Genomic DNA, 25,479 nt, shown 5'->3' with positions numbered 1-25,479 from the left:
GGTAGGCTACCTGGAGAAAAACAAGCTGAAGTGCAGATGTTGGTATTAGTGGTGTCAGAGATAGCATGCTGGCCTTAGGGCTGTTCTAATTGATCAGCATGGCTTGTCAGGGGACATCATTTTGGCACACACTGAAGATTTTGTAGAGTTACTTGGGCAGATATGTGCTCTACAGAACATAGACATCAATGACCTAGTCTTAAATTCTTTGAGACATTTGAGACGAGCACCGTGTTAGTGTGCAAGATGGGCAGGAAGTAACCTCTAGAACAGTTTGAATCAAACGGCATTCCATACTATTGCAATATCCTGATTCTAACCAATACTTTTTAGCATATTATAGAACAAGGCAGTGTTCTATAATACCACAGGCAAGTGAAAACACCATGGAAATTTAAAGCAAAAATATATTATTACACAGCATCAAGACATTTTATGTCGTGAAATGTGGTTTGTGAAAAGCCAGGAAACTCAAATGACAACTACTCAGTACTATAACTATTGAACCTGTTATAGAATTGTAGCTATGTTGGTTAACTGCATCATTCATCTCAAAACACCTTGTTTGCGCATGTCGAGTCACAAACCATAACCCGCCACATGAAACAGTTTTTTTTTTCAATATAAAAGGTGAATGTGCATGAAACATTTTAGAGACAAAAAGAAGACACAGCCAAGAGTTATCTAACTTTATTAATATCATTATTTTAAAACTAATATAAATCCCATGGAATATCATCCTGGTGACATTAAGTCTATGAATGCATGGATACCTGCGATAAGTACTGCATTCAACACTCCATTCAAAATGATTACAGTTTAAATTCCCCTCAATGGACAGAAATTCTTGTGGAAGCTTGGTGTAGTGGTAACACGCACAGCTTACCAATCACAACAGTTTCTCCTCAGCAAAGACTAAACACCTTCCTCCTGCTGCCCTTGTCTTTCATCCCACTTCACTGCTGTCCTGTCCATATAACTGACGAAAATACAGAGGGCCAAAATAATTCCATTGTCTTTTGAAAACGATGTCAGAAATCAGAGTGGAAATGCACTGCCTTAGCATACTCTATCATTTTCACTGCACACTGTCCTGTTTTCTCATGTGCAAGTATTTGCAAGTTGTCTCAGAATAATATTAGTGTCTTTTCCAGGAGAGCAAAAAGATAGCCAGCTACAGAAGAAGAGGGTGAGGGATAGAGAAGGTCAAATGTTGTTTGAGGGTTGTAAAGAATAACCCCCAATCCTTAATATTCTGAACCAAGCTACTTCCATCTGAATCACCAAGCAGGTATAAATGAAAAGCCAAGATAATGAAAAGCCAGTATAAACCAATATCCTCAGATTCCAAACAAATGTTCTTTCCAGGTTTCAGGCTCATGTGAAACTGGTTGCATCTATGGGGCCTGAGATCCCCTTGAAGAACCCAGTCGGCCATCTTGGGCCCGTCTGAGGGGGAAGTCCAAACACAACACAGAGACTGGATCCTCAGCAGTCCGCAACAATCATTCAATTGAAAAAGAACAGTCAAGAGAGCGAGACGGATGTGACATTCATTTTCTTTTTCTCTAAAGTACGTTAGATGACATGTAAATGGTGTTGAGTCAAATCAAGGTGCAGGGGAAGGTGTGATGGCAGACAAGCATGTGCATCTTCTGGGCAGTGAGGTGAACATCGGAGTTTATTCCCACTAAAAATACTGGGTGAACACTAATACAGCAGCTGATCTGTAAAAACGATATTTCCCTAATTAAGGAATGTCTTGATTTACTTAAAAATGTATTTCACTAGTAAACCACGTTGTCTAAACATGAACTAATCAATACAATGATTGGTAAGATGAATTCTGCAATTTTTTCAAACGGAGGTTGACATTCTATTCCAGTAAAGCAAGACATTAAGTATATAGAAATGCTTCTTTACTAGAGCAGCTATCCTCACCTGCAAGTTGTTAGGCCCATGAGAAGACCACAATATATGTGCAAAGAAATGCATTGTGAGGAACCATGCAAAAAAAACAAAACATAAAAATAATCAAAAAACAAATGACACTTAACGAAACAATCAAAAGCTACATAAAAGCTTTATAAATACAATAAATCTTTAAATCCTTAATGGAGATGTCAATTATAGCAGTATTGTACTGTGATAGCTGGCACTCAAGGCTCAATGCTTTTTTTGTCAGATGTTTTTTTTCTTCCTCATATTGGATGCGCAGGTAATTCATGCCATCTTTGGTTGACTGCAGTACTGAAGAAAACTGAAAACAAGAAACGACAAATAAAAGAAAATCCCAACAAAATGGTAGGAAAACAGCATCAACTCTCAGCAGACAACTGGGCCTCGATGTCCACCCTGCAGATGGGGCACTTCTTATTGGTGAGGAGCCATTGGTCCACACAGAGCTGGTGGAAGAGGTGCATACAAGGTAGGCGTCTGTAACATTGAGAGAGTGAGAAGAAACAGATAAGGAGATCACGATTATTCCAATATCAAATGCAATTTAGAAGAATCCCTATGAAGAACAGGAAAAAAAAAACATCTCCTGTAATAGATATGTTACACCAACAGAGGGCAGATAAACCTAAAATCCCCATTTCGATCAGAGCAGCTCGAAACGGCATCAAGCCTATTTGCATGGGCACCTGTGTCGAGCTGCAGACACATCCACTGAGGCCTCTCATTCGGAGGCACACAGGGGGAACGGGCTTCTCTGCTCATTACTATACTTATGGGTGTTGAGGAAATCTCTAGAGTATTAACCATTCAAATGTGGCAAAAACCACTGACATCTACAGCATATGAAAACAGGTCTTAACGACTGTGTGCCAAACATATAGACCCCCCCCCCACACACACACACACGTTTACCTGACATCCTCCCCTTCCTCCAGTATTGACAGACAGATGGTGCATTTCTCCTCCGTGTCTTCATCCGCCCCCTCATCCTCATCTTGCTTACCGTGCAGCTTTCTCTGTTGATGAAAACAGTGGCAAACACCATTTCACAATTTCAGATCCACTACCAAACAACAGGTTTCTCCAGGACACGTTATGTATATTGGGTATGTGGAGGGAAGGCAGAAGACACTTCGGGAATTCATTCCTCAGGCTCCAACTATATTTAGTTCACACAGTGTTACTATTACATGACATGTCTACACATCAAGGCTCCATAATATGCACTACAGCTGGTTGCAGACTAAAGATTTACAAAACAAGGATTAATAACATTAACAAAAAGGAATAATTCCTATAAGGACAGAGAGGACGGTCCTTTTGTACTAGCAAGTCAACCGTAAGGATAAAAGTACTAATTAGCAAACTAACAAATATCAACCGGTACTCCCCTGGTGCCGAATCCCCTGGTTCCAGCACTAACACTAGAGCTACTGAATATGTGAGCAGAGACATGTTTCCAAATTGATTTGTTCAATTTTTTTCTCACCGAGTCTGAGGTTGCGTGCATATTTTTCCCAATAGATGCCCATGCTTCAGGGGTTAACTGTTCGTCAATGTCTCTCTCCAACACCTTCTGTATTGGGCGGCAGGGTGTTAGATTGCTCATTTAAATACATTAGGAATACTACGTATATGGAATCTCTCCCTACAATGTAATCGAAGGCTGCATCTTTTGGTGAATAGGACAATGAATTAACTGCAGCACAAAGGACCAATGTGCACTCTGTCCCAGAGTCAAATCGAATGCAGACATTCAAACACATATCTCAGCAGACTGCATGAAATGCACACGTTCATGTATACCAGCACATGTAGCCATGTTCAAACCAGCGCGCGCACACACAGAGACACACGCGCCCACAGTTCCATGAGTCCTCTCACCTTCTTGTACTTGTGCGGGTACGTGCATCTCTCTATGGTTCCCTGAGAGGCCCCCCTGTTCACAGTCCCCAACCTCTCCTCCAGATGCAGCAGATCCTGATGGCCACAGGGAGGGACAGCAACCCAGACATGAGACACTGAGCTCCACCCACACGGCAACGCACCCCAACAAAGGTCTACGTACAAGCTCCACACAACAAAGATCTGAGGGGCACTTCGATGTGGTAAACTCCCCTAATGATGACGTGTAAAAAGTACCTCGTAAGTTCGTCCAAATCCAGTCATTCTAGATGAGATGTACCGAATGTGTGGGTAGGTCACTTCAGACATGCCAGTGTGCTGGGAGAGAGATCAGATCGGTTTCATGGACAATGTATGTATACTGGCAGTGAAAATGATAGAGGATACTAAGTTTGTCCGTTTTTCTTCTTTCTTTCAGAATCCACAGTATGCAAAGCTGACTGATTTGGTCAACTTTGCATACTGTGGATTCTGGTCAAATAAAAAGTGAAACGTCATTATTTGTACTACTAAATTGTCAGTGTACATGCATGCAGTCGACTTCAAACATCTCATTCATATGGGTCTCCACTGACTCCAGGCCTCTGACTTAGTCGAATATGCACTTGAAATGCCTGATGGGCCACCATTAATTGCTGATACATTATTCATGAGGCCCACCAAACCATCTCTGAAATAACAGATGTTCTAAATAGAAGCCTCCCATCATTAATCGACGCCACACTTTGCAGCAAAAAGCATTTCTATCTCATCTATGTAAATGTATGCACGTGTGCTTGGAGGTAGCGGATGAGGGCGACGTTCCCAGGCTCACCATGAAGGGGATGGGGAAGTGGTGCAGTCTAGGGGGAGGGTGGTAGTGAGGCAGGTGGGGGTGCAGGTGTCCTGAAGGGTAGGGGGCCACCGTCACCCCAGCCTCGATCCCCAGCTCCCTGCAGAGGAGCAACAACATACCAGCCAGTCAGTACCAGATCAGGGAGGTGACACAATTGACCACATTAGAAGCGTCTCTGGTTATTGAAGCCGAATGGAGAGAGGGCCAGGTGGGGGTCTCTGCTGTGTCTGTCCATACTGACCATGCGGTCCTCTGCTCTGGCTGCCGGGGGTGGGACGACATGGTCTGAGGCACGTGGATGTGGTGCCCGTGGCCATAGTTGGGGTGCATTCTGTGGGGGTGTGGAGGAGGGCGCTCGTGAGCCCGTCTGGAAGACGCAAGGGGGTAAAAAAAATCATATTAGTATTTACCTTTCATTTAAACCATTGCCTTTACCATAGCTTTCTTGTGCTGGTCTTGACTGTGCATGGAAGTGGACACGTCACTTTGTTGAATATTGAAAACTTTTTGAAGGGAACTCTTTATTTCAGAGACAATAGTAGTGTGTTTGTCAGTGGTGTGGCTGATTAACGGTAGATGCAGTGGATTAGCAGACATTCTAGCTTCCTGCCAGTCTAGCTTCCTTGTTAGCTAACTATGTTGAAGCTAGCAAGGAAACAAATTACAAATAGAATAACATTGGCATCCCAAAAACAATGTCTTCCATTTTGTGTACAGTGCTTCGTGCTGTCATTTGCACTTTGGGGGTTATGTTTCCAATATCCAAACATTGTTACAGCACAGCCACGGAATCAAGACGCAACACGGAGTGGAACTCACGTAGGATGCTGCATCATCCTGCGTCTCTGGACCTCCATCCTCTGCAGCATCTCGTGCTGGTGCAGCCTCTGAACGGAGGACCCCAGGGATGGGATGTGGTGCGACAGGGCCTGGTGTTCAGCCTGCAGGTGCTGGGGCAAGGGGGCAGTGGAGCCTGAGAGGTGGTGGGCGGGCAGGGGCGGAGGAGGGGCCGGGGGCACGGCGTGGCCCGGAGGGTGGGAGGGCGTGTGGAAGGGGTGCACGTGGGGCAGGACGTAGTCTCCCTGCAGAGGGGGCTGGGGCGGGGGCGGGGGGTTGCCATGGGAGTGAGGGCAGGAGGAGGAAGGCTGGTGGTGCAGTGAGCGTGCCAGTGGAGCGTCTGGAGGAGAAGAGAGAGAGATAGTTGTTAGCCAAAACCATCCTGGTGCCTCCATTCAGGTTCCTGCCCTCCACTGATCCAGAAAGACCAGATCCGTGCCCGAGGAGACATCCGTGGAAACGCAGCAGATGGTGCTGACAAACGTCCGTACCTGGGCATCTTCTCACTATAAACGGCGTCTTTTTCCCCCACCGCCCACTTGCCAGCCGGCCCAACTTCCTGCCTGCTGCCAGCTCCTTACTGTGGAGCCCTCCTACCTGAGCCCCAGTCTCTCGGCAGCGGTACGGAGGGAGGGGCAGGGATGGAGCATGGCTGCCTGGCCGGCTGGCTGACTGACGTGAGAGAGTGTAGGCAGGTGCTCCGACAGGCGCCAATTACCCTTCGAAACGCAGGCCCACAAGGGAGCCCCTCCGCGCCCCCTCCCCCTCCAACCACACACCCAGCTATTCTGAGGAGAATTAGCAATTAGCTGTTTGGAGCAGTACCGCAGCACTTAGCACATTAAACGTCAGGTGTTTCTGTTAATTACTATTAGCACAGGGTTTCAAGAGTGCAGTTGTCTGCATAATTTGCCATGCACCGGCGGCATGCAGGCAGGTTCAGCCACGTGAAAGTTTGTGTACAGAAGCATTATGCAAGCCACACCGAAGCACTTTTGACTTCAAATGCACATCAAATCGCATAATGGAGAAAGTAAAACAGGAAAAAATGTAACACCATCTGTATTCTGTGTGTTGGGTGGAGGAGGAGGGAGGAGGGCATTCCACTTACAGGTGGGGTGCATGAAGTGCCTGCAGGAGGACAGCTGGGGCTGGGGGTGAGGCTGGGCCACCATGGCAGAGCTGAACGACTCCACAACACTGGGCTGGCTGGGCCCCGGTGCAGCCTGGGAGATGTAGGCCGTGGGTCGGGAGGTGGAGCCGGGGCAGCAGGGGTCGAAGGCTGAGGTGCCATGGAAACCGGCGCTGCCGCCGCTAGCCCGCACGCCGCTGCTGCTCAGGTCCACGGGCAGGGTCTGCTAGGGAGAGAGAGGACACACACCACAGATATTACACTATCTACCTCATTGTATCTACAGCTGCCTCAGTGTATGCATGGGTAATGGCACAGGCATGCCTGTGAGCGATACCAGCAGGTACGAACAGGGACATCACGTCCAACATGGAACTGGACAGGTAAGCCTGTAGAAAGGGGAGAGGCTGTCATCAAAACAGACCTCCATCCTCTCACTGGGCCCCTTGTCTGACTGATCTCTATGGTGACTGGATTTTGAACCACGGCCACCACGCAAAACACAGTACAGTAACAACGCTGTGCTTTCAGTCGCTAGCCTGCAGTTAGCCAGGCTTTGATATAACATCTGGTGAGGGAGGCTCGGGTCGGTTCAAAACCAAAGGAGCAGCTCCAAAATCACGTCTCTTTTCAACAATTTTGTGCATAAAACATGATGTGTTCACCTCATTCGGAGTATGGTCTGCTTTTCAGAGTCACCGCTGAGGGCAGTTAGCGTGCACCTTCAAAGGGTGTGGCGGACCAAGCTGGCACATGCATCACATCAACCACTTCCCGTTCACTGTAGGAAACCCGACGGCCCAGTTTTAGAACACTAACCCCCATGAATAATCAAGAGTCGGGTGCCTTCAGACAAAGTAAGGTGAGGGGGAGAAGCCCCCCAAACATGACCTGCCGATACAGTCCACGTTGGTGCCTCCACACTCAGTATGCTTTACCAAGCCAACACGGTTTATTCCCCCCCACAGCTTTGACGGAAAAAATAATTCAACAGCTTCCAACTATTGGCGGAATGTGAATAATTCAGGGCTAGATTTGGGCTTGAGAGCAGGCTAACAGCAGGGAAGGCTTCTTCAGCACTGCAACACTGTTCACAAGTAAAGTGCCTGGCTGCGTCAGCTCCCCCGAACTGGATTCCTCCTGTTCACCTTGAACGTAGCCCAGTGCGCTTGGCTGCCGTTGCTTGCCTGCTTTGTTTGGAAACACAAAGACTTCTCCCAAAGACACATTTGAATGCGACTGCCCTTGGTGACGGTGGCAACTACTACATATGGTCTGAACCTTACACCATCTGCCACAGAACATGATTTGCATCGTTAACACTTCATGCCTGTCTAGGCATCTAAGGTCTTTCTAATTTACCTTCAGCCAATACAAAACCAATCCCCTCACCCCCCAAAAAAAATATCCAGCACTGCACACAGTGCATATGAAAACTTGAAAACGGTGTCACCGTCTAATGAGCACAAATGAAATGTCCGCTCGCATGTCACGTTCTACATCAAGGAGACCAAAACAGGAAGTGGCACATAATAGCTGAACATACACACGTCACAGCAATGCTTACGCCACATGTCCGAATGTGCCCGTTTGAACGTTACAAACACAACAGGCAGTTGTGTATAAACAGTTGTATATAAAATTCATACCTCACGACGGTGGCTTTTGCTACACACATCCACCTGAGTTTTTACTCACGGTAACAATTAGGAAGTGTGTCCTTGTGCCAGGCAGGGCATGTGCTCATGTTAATCACAGTCAGTAGATCAGCTATTGCCTTATTGTCTGTTTATGAATTTTGTCCTATTAATCATTCATACGCGTTCCTAATAAAACCTATATGGTGTTCTGCTGAGAGTCAGGGGTCTATGTTGTTGTACCCACCTGACTGAATAACAAACACCTGGTTGCTGTTTGTTATCTTTGGTTTTCCCCTTCTACTATCAATGCTGTCCTCTGACCTTCATGCCTCAGAGAGACTTTGTTACCGACGCTGTATTGCGTGGTCATCAGTCATGTCAACAGTGTTTAGATTCTCTTCCCAATCTGCAGATCGCTTCACGCTTCTAATCCCAGAACACAACTCAACAGTCACACCGTTCCTGAGGAGAGACAGAACTTGATCACAGGACAGAGGAGCAGATACCTGGTCGTGGTACTGGTTTCCGTTGCCACTGCTACTGCTGACGCCCCCGCAGGGCGCGGGCAGGGCGGTGGGTCTCTCCAGGGGGCAGCTGGGCTCGGGGAAGGGCAGGCTGGGTGGAGGCGGGGGAGGGTGATGGTGGTGGTGGTGGAAGTGGTGGGCGTGTCCGTGCTGGGAGCCCTGCTGCTGGGAGGTGGCCTGCAGGCAGCTGGAGTGGGGGTGGCCCAGGCTGACGTGGGCCTGCGAGGGGCCGCTGCAGGGAGAGTGCTGGGGGCAGCAGGAGGGCAGCCTGGGCATGGCCGTGCCCCCGCCGTCCCCCGCCAAGCTGCGTCTGCTCTCGTCTGAAAACCGCGACAACAACCCAAAAAGACAGAACCCATTCAGAACTCTGAACATCATGTGACCTGCCACGACGACAAGTCACGAGATTTCCTGTGGAAGACCGGCTACTGAGAGAAGAAGTCCCATCTCATATAGCCAAACCAACAAGGTCGTCAGGGACTTACCCTCGGTGGTGGTGCCCACAGCACCAGAGGAGCCACTGGAGCAAGGAGCCAGGGTGCTGTCCGGGGCAGGGCCAGGGCAGCTGGAGGAGGGGCCAGGGGCCTCATGGGGCTCTGAGGTAGAGGCATGATGGGAGGATGAGGAGGAAGAACTGACAGTCTGAGGGTGAACGCTGTCAGATGTGGTTGGCACAACGGAGAGATCTGAGAAAGGCAGAATGAAAGAAAGAATGACACAAGTAAAGAAAGTAAGAGGCGATACCACAGGGTTGGGGTGTGCGTGTGTGTGTGTGTGTGTGTGTGTGTGTGTGTGTGTGTGTGTGTGTGTGTGTGTGTGTGTGTGTGTGTGTGTGTGTGTGTGTGTGTGTGAGCTTGGAGACAGGCTGCAGTGGCTTGGCAGCCGGGAAACAGAGGAGACCTCATTAGCATTCCAGTGTGTGCTCCATCTGCTTTTCATACTCACAAATTAATTTCTCCTCCCCCTCTTCCTCCAAAGAAATGCAAATGCCTCCATATCTTACCCTGTTCTGCTATTCTGTTATCTGTCATGGGCTTGCGATAGTAAAGAGAACGCACCAAATTGGACTTTTATATCCCATGAAAGTGTTGATGTGGTGTAATAGTGCCAGCTTTTAAAAGGGCCCCTTAACGTGGCATTGATGCGTACGTTTTTTCAAATATAATCAACAGGTAATGTGGGACTTGGCTTTGACCACAACTGACTGGGAAGTAGGGTGTAGGCATCCAATCCTACCTGCCCTATTGCCAAGCTTGCCGTAACAAACGAGCCTTGCTCGTTCCTTCTCCGTGCATCCAGGGGCTAGTGACAGGGTAGAACATGCTTGGGTGCAACTGTGGTGACTGCCTAGATCAGTAAAAGGAACCAGGACACACCAGAGACGCATTAGGGCTGTACAGTTCTGTACAAGTCACCCCCAGACACAAAATAGACCCAGAGAGGCTACTAGCTATTAATAACTCACTGATGAAAAGATATAGATGAATTGTTATTATCCATGCCCGCAACAGAGAACATTTCTCTGCTTAATTGCGATGACAGTACAATTCTTATTTAAGTTACCAACACGCACATATCTACTGAGATATGGTGGTGGACTTAATCCTGTTAATCACCGGTGTGTAACCATTTGTACGCGGCGTTGCACTGGCCCATCTAACAGAGCTCTCGGCTCATTTGCATACAAAGCCAGTTTGCCCCCATTCATTTGCACGATGGCGGGCCGGCTATCTTGTGAGGCATCTATGTGACAAAAGCTCTTCCTGAGTGTAATTGATTTGGGCCGTATAATCACCAGCTCCGCTCTCTCTGCGTCTGAAAGGAGGGGCCTTGAGAAGAGCTGGAAGTGTGCTACAGAGCAGGGTACAGCCCTCTCACTGGCCACAACGGCTGCCATATGATTCATCTCAGCACTGGAGGGAGACTGTGTCCTTGGATATAATCTCCCCTGCGTTCTGGTGAGGTTTTTTTTTGGGTGCGTCATTAATCTCTGTGTCACACTGTGTATAATCTAAGAAGGTGTTGTTGTGTGGTGTGATTTGAAGCCTTCACGGGGTGTGTTTGTGTGTCGTGGTGTAGAATCTTGGTCTGGGTGGCGTCGTATCCTGAGCCGTTCATGGTGTGTGTGTGTGTGTGTGTCGTGGTGTCGAATCTTGGTCTGGGTGGCGTCGTATCCTGAGCCGTTCATGGTGTGTGTGTGTGTGTGTGTGTTGTGGTGTCGAATCTTGGTCTGGGTGGCGTCGTATCCTGAGCCGTTCATGGTGTGTGTGCGTGTGTGTGTGTGTCGTGGTGTAGAATCTTGGTCTGGGTGGCGTCGTATCCTGAACCGTTCATGGTGTGTGTGTGTGTGTGTGTCGTGGTGTAGAATCTTGGTCTGGGTGGCGTCGTATCCTGAGCCGTTCATGGTGTGTGTGTGTGTCGTGGTGTAGAATCTTGGTCTGGGTGGCGTCGTATCCTGAGCCGTTCATGGTGTGTGTGTGTGTCGTGGTGTAGAATCTTGGTCTGGGTGGCGTCGTATCCTGAGCCGTTCATGGTGTGTGTGTGTGTCGTGGTGTAGAATCTTGGTCTGGGTGGCGTCGTATCCTGAGCCGTTCATGGTGTGTGTGTGTGTCGTGGTGTAGAATCTTGGTCTGGGTGGCGTCGTATCCTGAGCCGTTCATGGCGTGTGTGTGCGTGCGTGTCGTGGTGTGTAATCCCGTGCTAGCGTCCCGCTCACCGTCCTCGTCCACGGTGAGGTCCACCACCTCCCCGGCGCTCTGCCGCAGCGGCTGGATGACGGTGGAGAGGCGGTGGCGTCCACGTGGCTCCTGGCCCCGGCTCTGGGAGCAGCTGGGGCCCCAGTGCATCCTGCCATGACCCCCCACCGAGCGAGGCCTGCACACACACACACACACACACACACACAGAGAGAGAGAGAGAGAGAGAGAGAGAGAGAGAACAGACATGGTCAGCCAAGCCACACATCAAGCCCACTTCCTCATCTGCTTGGCACACACCAATCTGACACTGCCAAGCTTGTGAAGCTTGAACCATTCAGATCGACTCGGCAAAGCTCTCGTCGAGCAGGCAAGGTTTCGTACAAGCCGTGTATCCGAAGCATTAGAAGGGAACAGCATAGGGGGCTATTTTGAGCGGGCCGCCGTTCTCCTTCCCGCTCCTGTGCCTGTTCTGAACATAGTTCACGAAGGCCTCTTCACGTTTGCAGAGGGTGATTTGTCACGTAGCGCTGGGTAAATGAGAGACAGAGCCACGGTGCTGTGGGGGAAGGGGATTGGTCCACACAGCTAGTTCTGTAGAGCACGAGTCAGCCTCGGCTGGAATGGAAATAAGAGCCAGCTGACATGAGAGCTGGGCCTGCAGCTAATTCAAACAGACGAGACAGTTGCACACATGCGAAATTCAGACATAAAAGATCATCATATAATATGCCTTCATAGGCAGAGTTCAAATGGAAGGACCACGTCGCTAAAATACTGGGATGGTATTGAAACGGTGAGAGAGCGAGCCTGGGAGGAAGCTTGTCTCTCTTACGCAAAGACACGCCGTCAGTCTTCGCCGGCAATGTGAACCCAACTCCATTCTCTATCGAGCATGAAATGAAAGGCCCGACGATCGAGCCGGAATACATCTGAATGTCTGCATTTGGACGCATGCCTCATGACAAGCAAAACAAAAAAAGGTATCCTTGTGTAATATACTGAGCTCTGCACCCAACCTCCCCTTTCACTCCCTCCGTTCCTTTTCTGCCTCTCAGCTTCCCGCAAGCTCTCCTCCTTCGCACTCTCCCTTCCCCCCTCCTCTCTCTCTCTCTCTCTCTCTCTCTCTCTTGGCTGCGAGAGGTCGGGGGAATCGTTTTTCCCGTCACAGTGCCGTAAAGCAGGCCGAGCCCAGGGGATGTTTGTGTGTGTGTGTGATTGTGTGTGTGTGTGTGTGTGCCGTAAAGCAGGATGCCATGGAGAGCAGCGTCTGAGGACTAGCGGTATGTCTCCGGAGAGGGGGGGAACAGGGCCGGGAGCAGGAGCAGAGGGAGAGTGGGATCTCCTAACCCCCTCCTGAAACCTTGCAACCATTAAAACTCCTAAGAGAAGGACCACAGACCTGTGTGGCTGGCTGCTACTAATCCACAGAGAGAGTATGTGTGTGTGTGTGTGTGTGTGTGTGTGTGTGTATGAGAGGGGGGCGTGCATGTGTTTTGTGTGTATATTATAGCAACACGTGACTGTAATAAACAATAAACCTTTATTCCAAATGACAAAGATGCTAGAAGCTAACCATGAAGGCCTGTTTTTGGTTCCTTGGGTTACTAGGCATATCCAGTCTGGTGTGTCAGCCTCTCTGGACAACCTCTAGCGGATTATTGAGAACAGGAAACGCCATTCTCACCACTGCTGTTGCTGAGGGTTGCGTTTAAGGGGGGGGGGGGGGGGTTCCTATTAGCTCACACTGAGGGCCATTCAACTTCCTGTCACACGGACAAGCCGCACAACAAAGTGAAAGGAACGGAAGGAAGAACGTCTATCAATGCAGCTCCCCAAGCTGCCAATGGAACCAAAAAAAGAGGAAAATGGACAAAAAGAAGAAATGGCCCGCATTTAAAACGGAATGTTCCGTGGGGCTTAACAGTTCACGGACAACACGCACACACGCAAGCGCCGTCAGGATGGTAACTGTAGATAGGCGCAGGGGCGGCAAGCAACGCAGGCATGCCTACCGGGGGGGGGGGGGGGGGGGGGGGGGGTCTGTGTTGCTAGTCTTCCCTCCCACCTCAGCAGCTGTGTGGAGCCCAGGGAGAGCCGGCCCCTCCAGGGAGGGGCTCCTAATTACCCGCAAGTAGACCTGGGATTATTTTGTAAATACCTGTTTACCATTGTGCCCTCTGAGGGGGGCAAGGCGACAGGGAAAACAGTACACAGTAAACATGAACACTGAGGGAACAGGGGGGCCGGGGGGGGGCTCGGCACAGCAGAGGGGGGACTGCGGGGGGAATTGTGTGGAGCTGAGGCTGTGTGTACAAAAGGCTGGGAGTGGGGGAGCTGGTGGGGGTGGGGGGTGGAGCTGGTGGGGGGTATCTGGTGGGGGGGGGGGGGGGGGTGGAGCTGGTGTGGGTGGGGGGTTGGGGGGCTGGGCTGCACAATAGAGGGAATTCACTGTATGGAAACCATAAACAATATGAAGCATCTGTCACTGCTGAGCCACGGAGATAGAGAGGGATGGGAGATTCCTACACAGTGGGCCCAGTAAGGAAGCCCATTCTACTATCCTGGTGTTGTCTGAGTTTTAACGTTAGCAAATGGTTCAGCTCAGGGCAAAATAAAGTATGCATACACAAAACGAATGAAAAGTGCACACACAAAACCATACCCCAAACTGTTCCACTGTGCTAAACATACACGATTAACAAATCATGTTAGTCTCCAAAACAACAGCTTGTTCAGATGACCTATCGGAAGAACGAGAGAAAGAAATGCTTATGTAAACCCATCTGTATCGCACTATAAATATTTAGTTCTTCTGAGTCTTCCTATTTCTTCAAAGATCCATCTTTCGCTGGTGATCCCCGCGCCCTCTGCATACTCTGAGAGCAGGTTTACTCTGTCCTCAGGGGGAAACTGCAGATCAGCAAGCCCCAGTGCAAAGTGAGGTGTCATAGACTTCATACACAGGTTCAAACCCAGACCTGTCCTGGATTGGTCACTGTCTAATGGTTTGGGGTGCCCGTTGAAAAACAATACATTTTTGGTCAATGAGCGAGCACTGATTTACTATTTTATTTTGGTTAAGCAATAATCTGTTACTTGACTTTACAAGTCTAGCCAAACATCTGAGTCCATCACAAAAACAGTGCAGGAAATGGCTGGCTATTGTTCTTGTTTGGCTGTCTAAACTAACTCAAATATTGAGTGTATCATTCCTTATTATGGTTTCTTTGACTCGGCTAAAAACATGCAGGCGTGTGTCTGACATCACCCTCAGTCCTGAGCTCCATTCTGGGTCTGAAGAGCTGGACACCCTGTACCCTGGCAAAACCATGCTCTCTCTCTCTCTCCCTCTCTCCCTCCCTGGCTCTCTCTCTCTCTCTCTCCCTCCCGCCCGCCCTCTCCCTCTCACCTGCTGCTGCATCCTTCTAGAGCTCTCACTTACCCAACACTAGTAACCAACAGTCTAATCGATCCTTTGCCTTTCACGCTCCCCCTCACATGGAGTCAGTCACACACACACACACACACACACACACACACACACACACACACACACACACACACACACACACACACACACACACACACACACACACACACACACACACAGAGAGACATGGCTACCACAAGCACACACACACACATTCGACTACAGGGAATGAGGCAAAGAAAGAGCCCTGCCACCCGATCCTGGACACAGGTCATCCATTTTCTAAGATGTGCCATTAACCCTCCCTCCCCCAGCAGACAAGAATCCAGCTTTTCCTCCACCCCCTGAATTCCACTCGAAAGCACAGCACAGAGCCTAGCCTACTGCACAAAACATACAACACAGAACATACAGCACAAAAAATACAACACAGAACATACAACACAGAACACACAGCACAAAACACACAGCACAGAACATACAGCACAGAACATACAGCACAGAACATACAGCACAGAACACACAGCACAAAACACACAGCACAGAACATACAGCACAGAACATACAGCACAGAACATACAGCACAGAACATACAGCACAGAACATACAGCACAGAACACACAGCACAGAAGACACAGCACAGAACACACAGCACAGAACATACAGCACAGAACATACAGCACAGAACACACAACACAGAACACACAGCACAGAACACACAGCACAGAACACACAGCACAGAACATACAGCACAGAACATACAGCACAGAACATACAGCACAGAGCATACAGCACAGAACACACAGCACAGAACACACAGCACAGAACATACAGCACAGAACACACAGCACAGAACACACAGCACAGAACATACAGCACAGAACATACAGCACAGAACACACAGCACAGAACATACAGCACAGAACACACAGGACGCACAACGCAGTGCAGAGAGGGGGAGAGGGCCTTGGCATGAGGTGCACCAGTAGACCGTGCCTGAGAGCAGGGTCTGGGGACAGAGATGTGGAGAGAGGTGGCTGGAGTGGGAGGGAGGGAGCGAGAACAAACATCTGACATGCCAAAATACTCTGTCCGCTTTGAGAAGCCATGCTGCCACCAACAAACAACACATGGGTCAAGACCGTGTAGTGATGGATAGGAGCATTATGGACGCTCCAACACAGTATCTTTCCCGGGGGGGGGGGGACCTCTCATGCTGAAGAGAATAGGGAGCCATGCCACATGACTTGTCAAGCCGAAGAGACTGAGAATGCTTCCAGAACATTCTTTAGCCCCAGGCACCAGCATGCCTGTTCACACTGGCTACTGTGTGCGAGATGGCTGTTGTTGTGCAATGATTGGGCCGGGAGAAGGCCAGACTGGCCTGATTCTCTTCAAGAAAGCATGATGGTGTTGCCAAGCTCAACTCAACGTCCATGTGGTGGCATGTGACTGCTATGGTGTGGCTTAGCAAGGAGCATTATCCTCGGATAATTGACCAAAACATCAGACTGGAACCTATGAGCGCCAGACCAGTTGTCCATGAACTGTGTAGCTCACCTGAGATGAGACCACAATCGGTCCCTCCCTAGCCGGCCAGCTCTTCCTCCCACCCCCCTCTAAACACTGCCCCCCCCCCCCCCCCCCCCCAACGACCCCTCCTCAACACCTGCACACCTCCTGATGAAGTAAGGGACCATTTCTAGGTTGACTGCAGATTTCTGTCTCCAGGGTCGAGCGCCTCCCATCACAAAGGGAGACGAGCAATCCGTTTAGATTGACAAAGTGACTGTACTCGCAGGGGGGGGAAATTCGCCAGCCTTGCTATTTCTGGCAGCGGCAGAGAGCGGGATAATGGAATCAGGCTGGTGGAAATGATAGTGAGCGCCATGCACCAAGGAACCTCAATAACAATGAGACACATCAAGAGGAGGGTAGAGGGACCACCAGACTTACGCTAAACAGCTGTCGTGTACCATTCATTCTCCATCTCCCTGTTCTGTTCACGCCCATTTCCCTGCGTGGTGTTGGAGGACCGGTAAGGACCGGTGTATGGTGTCAGTTCTAACGTCACAGCATCTGGTCTTCCCTGAAGACTTCCTTCAGATGCAGGGTGTGTCGTCCACAAGACAGGGACTAAAGACCTCTGACAGTGGCATCTTCACAGCCTCTGGGACTGGACCTCGGGCTGGCTGATGGGGGAGAACCAGCGGCCTGGAGGTCAGGAGAGACTCCGGGCAGGGCTGAGGAGCCTCAGTTCAGCAGACATAGCAGCGGGACTCGCAGCGTTAGCGGTTGGAGGCGTGCCTTTGAACAAGAACGCGCTACGCAACAGCTGGAGCGGTTGGGAAACGCCAGGGGAAAACACTGCGGTTTGCCAGCTCCACACCGATTCCCAGATGTGCTATTTCGCCTCCGTCACAGACGCCAGACGCCTCTCCATAGGGGCGTGCAAACAGACCCCTCTACACTGTGCTTCTGACCGGGCCCAGTAAAAACAGCCTAATGCAGTGCTCCCTGTAAACATTATGACACTTGACGGGAAGCCAAAACACTCTCCTTAAAAGACGCAATGTGGTGTTTACTAAGATTAGACCAATACAATCATGAGCATAAAGTATTGCCAACTTTGTCGAACGCACTTTTTAGGCTGCTTAACAATGGGAGGAGGGTTTAGCTCATTATTTTCTACACCCACAATAACATCTTTCCTATGTTATAAACCCCCGTGTAGCATGAAGAGGATATCCTGTGCAGGGCTTACCTGAAGCTGTCTCCCACGGTGACTATCTCCACCTCGCTGTCAGTGGACGTGACATTGATTTCTTCGCTGGCAGGAACAGGGGGAGCGGGGGTCGCCTCGATCACCACAACATCTTCGTCCAGAGCACCTGACACACACACACACACACACACACGTTGTACCATTACTGGACTGGAAAAGGAAGGAATGATAATGAAATAAGACCACCACAGAGTTTCCTGATGTAAAGATAGTAACTTTAGAAAAGATGGAGGACTTGTCCAAGGGCTCCCATCAGGATATTCAAGCACAAAAAATCAGTTTCCCTAAACCTATTCTAACCATTAGCTAAGTGGATAAAAATAAGAGCAATTATTGAATGAGTTACCTAACAGAATAATGAGACAGGTAACTCACTACAGGAAGGCTATAGTTGCATTGAAAGCAGCTTCATTAACTATACCGGGGATATACAGAGCCAACAGTTTGTGTGTGCTAGTCTCCCCACCACAAACAACCTCCACCTCCCTCCTCTGAGGTACCGTTAGCACCTGGGGGGAAAGCATGTGCAACAAACACGCGCATGCGTGCTCCGAGAAAGACCGTCTCCTCTAATTCACCTGCTTTCCTTTCTCATTCGGATTCCCGGATCTCTCCTTGGGATTTGAGTGTCTCAATATGAATCCTACCTAGCTGACACCCAGAGAGAAGAGAGTTAAATCCGGCCTTTCTAGTGTCACTGCACAGAATTATAGTCCGTGTATTGGACACCAGCTGGAATGTAGGTCAGCAAATGCTGCTTTCAACTGTTCGCTTTCTTTTTCTTTTTTTCCCCCGCAGCGCAATCTGTGGATCTGCTCTCTGATTGGTGGTTGGGAGTGCCCCTCGCCCTCTGCTCTGGTTGCAGCCCTGCCTTGCCTCTCTGTCAGGAAGAGGCCTGGGGTGTGTTCAATAAGCTCAACGTTTCACAACACTGCAACAAGGAGGGGACGGGTGATCTCTCACACTACACAGAACAGCCAGGTCTTCAAATGACTCCTGTAGCCCGAACACCTTCAGCCAGTCTGATCTGATTCTTACCATAACGTTGGGGGGGAATTACATTCTTAAAAAGATTCAACTCTTGGCCATTGAGTACTGGGTATGATTATCGATCACGCAATAAACAAGATGCACGCGAGTGTGGTTGGCCTCCCGTGACTGGAGCGCTGTGTTGTTTGTGCCGTCAGCAGTGGGAGTGTTGCTCTAGAGAACAGTGGAAGTCCCCGGGCTCATTTCTATTCTCGTGGTCTACTGGGCCCCCGCTGCTTAGCACCCTCACCTAGCCTAGCTACCTCCAGCTCTCCCTCCCTCCCTGGCTGTTGACACACAAACAGATATGCCGCTGATGGGATGCGTAAAGATGTACCCTGGGTACGTATGACGGTGAACAGTCGTGTCGGGTTTGGTGCTCTCTTGTATTGCTGAGGGTGAAGACGACTTGAATCAGAAGGAGCAGCCTGTTTCCACCCTACACTTTGAAAAGGCAAGGTCAGTATGAGATAGCACTGAACTGCATTACAGATTGATAACGGCTCTCACTTCAACTACTGTGAACCTTACACCAGCATTACAACTTGTTGGCGTTAGGATGTTAGCATGCTACCGCAGTGTAAATATCCTCATATCATGATTAATGAATCCAGAAATGACAGCAGGGACACATCGGCCAGCTGCATGTCACTTATCATTCCATGGACTCCATGACCCTTTTTAAGCTCTGCGATTGGGTATTTCTGTATCCATCACACTCACGCTTCTCCTCTGGCCAATGAGAGTGTTGGCTCTACCGGCTGTGTCCCACCTCTCCTCCTGTTGTAAACAAAGCCATGGTTTTCCCTCAGAGAGCCCCTGTTTCCATGCAGGCAGCAGTGGAGCTTAGAGCACAACTCTCCACCCACCTACTTCCCATGGCAAAGGCACAGCAAACAGCCTCTCCTACTGACCTTCTCCAGGGCCCTGCAGTCAGTGGGGAAACACTGCTTCTGCTACATGAAGACATTAAACCAAGGCCCAGGAAGGAGGGTGGCTGTGGCAGAAATCAAAAGAATATAGACTCTTTCCTCCACCCTCCTCCCCCCCTCAAACATGATATCTTCTTGTCAGTGGGCCAGCAGTGAGGCTTAGGACACAGCAAGGTGTCATTGGGTGCCGTGTTGCTCAGGTGTGCTGCGTTGCTGGGCTGTGGGGAGGAAGACAAGCGAGGGGGGTAACTGGGTACTAGGGGAGTCAGGTGGCTGAGCGGTTAGGGAATCGGGCTAGTAATCAGAAGGTTGCTGGTTCGATTCCAAGCCGTGCAAAATGACGTTGTGTCCTTGGGCAAGGCACTTCACCCTACTTGCCTCGGGGTAATGTCCCTGTACTTACTGTAAGTCGCTCTGGATAAGAGTGTCTGCTAAATGACTAAATGTAAATGTACTACAGGAGCCCCGACCGGCTCAGGTTCAGTCCTGAGGCAGGCCCTGACTGACAGCTACAGACAGGCCTGATGGAGGGAGATGTTGAAGGCTACCACTCGTATTCTGTGGTAGATGGAGACTTCATTCCCACCATGCCTGTCAAACCTTTGTTGTTTTTTTTCTCACAGGTGCTTTGAGGGGAGCTATAGAGGTGAAAGAGAGCAGGCAGTAACCTTGGTTGCATCAAGACATTGTTTCACAGGAATAATTGAGACATGGGGAACATTTTGTGGGAGAGATGTAACAGGAAAATTGAATGGCGCTTCGTGCGCACACACGGTAAACCGAATGAAACTGTATATGTGAGGGTTGTGCATGTTGCCATGGGGCCTTTCAAGCTGGTGAGCAGCCCTCGTGTGTATATCTCAAAGCAAAGCCCATACGTTAGAATCCCATCAAAGCATGCATATCGACGGTAAACGCTGGAAAGCCAGCCTCAGATGTTTATAAAGAGGCGTATGAATAAGAGAGGAGGGGAAATGTCTCTTGAACAGAGCTCTCTTTGTTTCAGGCATTTTCAGCCTATGTACGCTTATAAAAATTCTAACAGGCTTGGCCATGGATTCTAGCTCAGCACAGTCCAAGTCAGCAGCCTCTCCAATGTAGACTGTAGAGAGGGTGGGGGCTGCAGAGCTGTGTGTGTGTGTGTGTGTGTGTGTGTGTGTGTGTGTGTGTGTGTGTGTGTGTGTGTGTGTGTGTGAGCGTGTGTGAGCGTGTGTGCGTGTGCACGAAGGGAGGAGCATATTCCCGCAAAGCGTTGTGCTTAGCCTGTGTGTATTCCACAAGAGCTATGTCAACAGAATGGAAAACGCTGGCCTTTTTTACTGTCTCCATCCTGGCACCTGCAGAGCAGCACTGAGCTGAAAGCCTCAGGGGAGGAATATATACCATCAACACATCCTGGACACGCGATAGGATGATGGTCATCTATGTATTTCTATGTCAGGTTGGGTAATGTCCAGTCGGTCTAGTCGACAATGTGAAAGGGACGTTTTCGACCCGGTTTTAAGTTGCAAACAGTGAGTGGGGACTGTTGTGGAAGGATAAAGGATGCAGTCGCTAAATACAAATCCAAACAGAAAAACAAAGAGCGTGCGTCGAAAAAATAGCGACTCTTAACAAATCTCTGAGAGAAGGTAAAAAAATTTAAAAAAGGTGTACCTGCGGCCACGGCTGCGCTGGTGGGCTGGCTGCTGGTGCTGCTCACGTCCACGTACAGCTCGTCCTCCGCCTCGGTGGAGGAGGGCGAGGACGAGGCGCTGCTCAGCTCCTCACTGGAGCTGCTGGTGCTGTGGAGCAGCGCGTACTTCCGGCGGGCGATCACCTCGCGCTTCTTCCTCTGGAGCAGCAGCCGCTCCTTCTGCTTCTGGGTCCGCGGGGCTCCGCCCGGCCCGGCCTTCACGAAGCGCTTCCTGTGCAGCGGCCGGCGCCCGCTCAGGCACGGCCGCTTCAGCAGCACCGGCTCCGCCTCCGACGCCGCCCACTTGTGAGAGCGGCTCCCCCGAGTCCGGCCCAGAACGGGCCGCAGCCCGACCCCCGCTGCCCCTCCCGTAGGGGGGGAGGGAGCCTTGTGCTGCAGGGCGGCCTGCTGCCCGCCTGCCGCCCCTGCCACACCCTCCTCCTCCGAGCTCAGGGTGTCCGAGTCCCCGAACCTAAGGCTGGAGGAGGGCGAGGAGGCACAGTCACTGAAGGAGGACTCCGGGTTGCGCTCGTCTTCGCTGTGGCCCTCCAGAAGCTCTGTCCTGTGGTGCTGGGGGGCCAGGGAGTCGTCGCCCATGCGGCCCTCTTTCAGGGCGCAGTCCGAGGGCCCCGCCTGTTGGCTCTTGCGCTTCTTGCGGCCGGGGAGGCCCCTGTCGGAGTCTCTGCGAGCCCCGGCGTCTCTCAGAGGCCGGTGTCTGGCCTCTGCGCACAGTGGCGCAAACTCGCTGCCTGCCTTGCCGATCACCTCCATGTTGGCAGGGAAGCTCTTGGCAGCCTCCATGGGCTCTGGGTTGGCCAGTGGCCCCTTCAGGTTCTCCTGTCTGCCTGGGGCCTCAGACGGCACCTCGCTCTTCATCGTGGCGGGTCAACACAGGCGCAACGCCGAGAATGCCCACACCTGCTTTCAGGGCTCCATCTGCAGCACTGCAACCTACAACTGAGCGTAGGGGAGGGAGAGATAGGAGGAGAGGCATTAGTCTTCAGGAGGACTTGGTGTACAAGGGTAATCACTCTGTTTCAAAAGAGATAAATGGATCATTTGTCAGCCCTGGGATAGGTCTAAACTGGTCATTATAACATTCATGTTGTGTTCATGTTATGAGGAGTATCTTCATGCACAGCTAGCTAAAATGGTCCAGCTTTGGGTATTTGTGAAAGCCACTGAATAGGGGGGGTCCGTTGTTTAGCATTTGTTTTATTGGACTGTCCTTTCCTGGCAGCGCATGAGTCAGACTGGATGATAATCCGGGCCTTAGTTTAGTAGCTTCTGCTGTAATGAACACAGGAAAATAAACGAACTGCCATTCCTGGCACCACGGAAAAGAGGGAAACAAAACACTGCTCACAGAATACAACACTGTCCATTACAGAAGAAGAAACGGAATGACTTGGCTGACTAGAACGCCAGTGTCTCCTGGTGAAACTGATGCAAGCTCCACAAAAAGCAAAGCAACCCTGAGCTTATTTAATTGAAGCAGGTGTGATTGTAAATTAACCCCCAAAATGAGCAGACATAAGGAAGGCCCAATCAAAGGCCACAGTCCAGAATCTATCTTTTCACATCATTTACCATTCAACACCTGTCTGCCTCTTCTAAAACGATTTAATCGCACAATCCCTTCTCCTTCAAAAACTTCTATTCAAGGAAAGGACAGAGCAGACCATCTCGTGCTCCAGTGCATTTACCTCAAATCCATTCCTTTGAATTATGAAAGCAGCCATCTGTTTAAAAAGGCACATTGGCTCCGTTCATTAGCCTACTTCTTGGTGTGGTGGAGTGGAATTACATGCGCACACACAGCTGCTCCCATGTGGAGTTTGCCTATACTTGAGTCACCGAAGGGCCGAGATGAAGAAAAGCCCAAAACGTTTCGACACATTATCAACACAATGTTGACAAAGGTGTTCACGATGCAATTGAACCCTGAGTGGGTCAACAAGTAAACTTCAGGACAGACAGTGGGAAGCAAAGCTCTCAAACCCTGCTCACACTAGCAACCAGATCAACCTTTCAGCCAACTATGCACAGAATGATGTGTGCAACTAGCTGTACTGGAATCTGGACTAACAAGTTTCAAACCGTATGTCTATACAATGGTTCTAAAGCTGATTCAAATAAAAAGTCCAGGGAACCAACTTCTTTGGGATATCCTTAGTGTTCACAGTAAAACGAGACTACAAACAAATATCGGATATGATCGAAAACATAGCCTACCCCTTATTTCTCTTTTTCTACCCCTTATTTCTCTTTTTCTATCAAATGAGCAGAAAGAGGAACAGGGTGCTGCAGGTGGGCACGTAAAGGGACAGAGCTATGATTTTCTTTTTGCAGGTGAGGACGGTGTGGAGCTGCTGCTCGAGAAGCGTTGCCCCCACCCATGCTCCACTGAGACTCTACCTACGAACAACTGATTAGCCTCTGTGCCACAGAGCGAGCAGCTTGAAGAAACACATGAACACAGTGGCCTCAGGGGGCAGGCCCTGGGGCCATCCCCACAAGCACCAAGGTGGATACAGATTTCTGAAGGGAAGAAGATGTGGATTGGGAGCTGCACAACACCATTTCTAATTCCACAATACAGTTAGGCCACTGTTTCAGCATAACCGTTTCCAGATCTTAAGAACCGGACATGGGCATATCCTACTTTATGTACAGTTGTTTCTGAATGTGCCTAACCTCCATCATCAAATTAACTGTTGTTGAGTGGCCAGGCTTAACAACAGAATAGTGGGGTGTTTATATCAGACAGACATAGCCAGCCAACATTTAAAAAAAACTATATTTCAGAGGTTCACATGCCCACAAAGTGCAAACTTGATTCCATAACAGACAAGCGAACATATTTACTTATGGGCCTTTACTACATCCTTACTTAAAGATGAATGTATAATTCAGCTTTCAAAACTATTAATTCGAGATGGTCTTAGGAGTTTATTATGTCGTAGCAGACAGGCAATATATTTGCGGTTATTTATGACAGGGTTTTAGAATCTGCTCATCAAGATGGCAAGTTATTAAGGCTTCACATATAGCTTAGTACTACCAGCAGCATTAGCTAGTAGGCCGAGTTGTGTAGCGAGCTTGCAAGCATTAGCAAAGCTGTTCAGATTCAGACACAGCAGGCCGCTGAGTGTTGACGTTCCAAAGATTGTTAGTTAGCCAGTTAGTTGCATGCCTCAGCCAGTGTTTGCAGTCATACAAAAAAAGTGTATGACACCAAACCAAGGAGCAGGCCAGATTTCCAAACCTCACGAGTAAACTTGCCTAGAAAACACATCACACAATGGCTGGGTAACTAGAAAGCCTTAGCTAGATGCTACCGTGGCTAAAACTGCGAACTAGCTATGGTAAACTGGTAAGATTGCTAGATAGCCATATTTGTTGGTGGGAGAAAAGGGAACAACAAAGACACTAGATTTTAACACACACAAAAAAACATACCTGGGTTTTTGTACAATTGTGCTCCAGATTTTGCATGGGTTCCCTTAAACGTACAAGTCCTGGTTTTATTAAAAGGGTGGCAACTATGGATCGCGAACGAACGACTGCCGCCGGGGTTGTGACAACACACAGAAACAAAATCGAATAGGGCCCTCCGCGGCTGGCTCAACTACACAGTAACATAGCTGTGTTAGCCAGCTAAGTATGTTAGCAACTAGCTACTGTCTACCAACGTCATACACCTAGATATCTGTAGACCCGACGGCAATTATAATTTATCCTGATTTTCAGGTCAGGGCTGTATTACTCGAAGCAGAGTACACAGCACACCCTGTAATCCATTAGGTTCACACCATGATACAACAGCAAATTTCCACTTCTTGCGAACACTGCCCTCGATGAAGTTTCCATTCCTGCCTCTCTGAGGCATCTAACTAGCTACTGTTGTTTACCCAGGTCGTCTCGCTGGCAATTCTAAAGTTTAATGGTTTAAAATATTAGTGCACCCGCCGGTGCGCCGGCAAACGGCTGACAATTTGATGGAGACAGAATTCCAGCTCGATCATATTATAACGCTCCGCCCTCAACAGTTTGGGTCTAACATGTGACGACGGGGTAACTTCCGGGTTAGCAAA

At 49.5% G+C, this 25,479-nt stretch overlaps 1 protein-coding gene across 5 annotated transcripts; it reads right to left on the bottom strand.

Annotated features, from left to right (window-relative positions):
* Window positions 1-675: 675 nt before the first annotated feature.
* Window positions 676-25,248, bottom strand: rnf111 (ring finger protein 111). Of its 5 annotated transcripts, none has more exons than XM_067248647.1 (15): window positions 24,845-25,248; window positions 21,364-22,339; window positions 17,726-17,852; window positions 11,549-11,706; window positions 9,318-9,518; window positions 8,815-9,152; window positions 6,648-6,894; window positions 5,519-5,876; window positions 4,941-5,066; window positions 4,679-4,796; window positions 4,102-4,182; window positions 3,844-3,939; window positions 3,449-3,535; window positions 2,872-2,975; window positions 676-2,436 (listed from the first exon to the last, which is right to left on the bottom strand). In XM_067248647.1, the coding sequence occupies exons 2-15, from the start codon at window positions 22,256-22,258 to the stop codon at window positions 2,319-2,321; spliced, it is 3,054 nt and encodes a 1,017-aa protein (XP_067104748.1). In that variant the 5' UTR covers window positions 22,259-22,339; window positions 24,845-25,248; the 3' UTR covers window positions 676-2,318. The 5 variants fall into 5 exon arrangements, with proteins under 5 accessions (XP_067104748.1, XP_067104750.1, XP_067104749.1 ...); XM_067248649.1 differs by having other exon boundaries at window positions 3,449-3,532; XM_067248648.1 differs by having other exon boundaries at window positions 6,648-6,891.
* Between the last annotated feature and the right edge of the window lie 231 nt (window positions 25,249-25,479).

This window comes from Osmerus mordax, chromosome 13 (assembly GCF_038355195.1).
Source record: "Osmerus mordax isolate fOsmMor3 chromosome 13, fOsmMor3.pri, whole genome shotgun sequence".
Taxonomy (NCBI): Eukaryota; Metazoa; Chordata; class Actinopteri; order Osmeriformes; family Osmeridae; genus Osmerus; species Osmerus mordax.
Note: the sequence above shows the minus strand (reverse complement) of the source record. Positions and strands in the feature narration are given on the sequence as shown.

Bases quoted from the DNA above. Each gene is read 5' to 3' on its own strand.
- rnf111 (XM_067248647.1), bottom strand. From the start codon at position 22,258: ATGAAGAGCGAGGTGCCGTCTGAGGCCCCAGGCAGACAGGAGAACCTG. The intron at 5,067-5,518 runs GTGAGTTCCACT...TGCGTCTTCCAG, and splicing joins AGGATGATGCAGCATCCTAC to ACGGGCTCACGAGCGCCCTC. The intron at 4,797-4,940 runs GTCAGTATGGAC...GCTCCTCTGCAG, and splicing joins CCAGAGCAGAGGACCGCATG to GGAGCTGGGGATCGAGGCTG.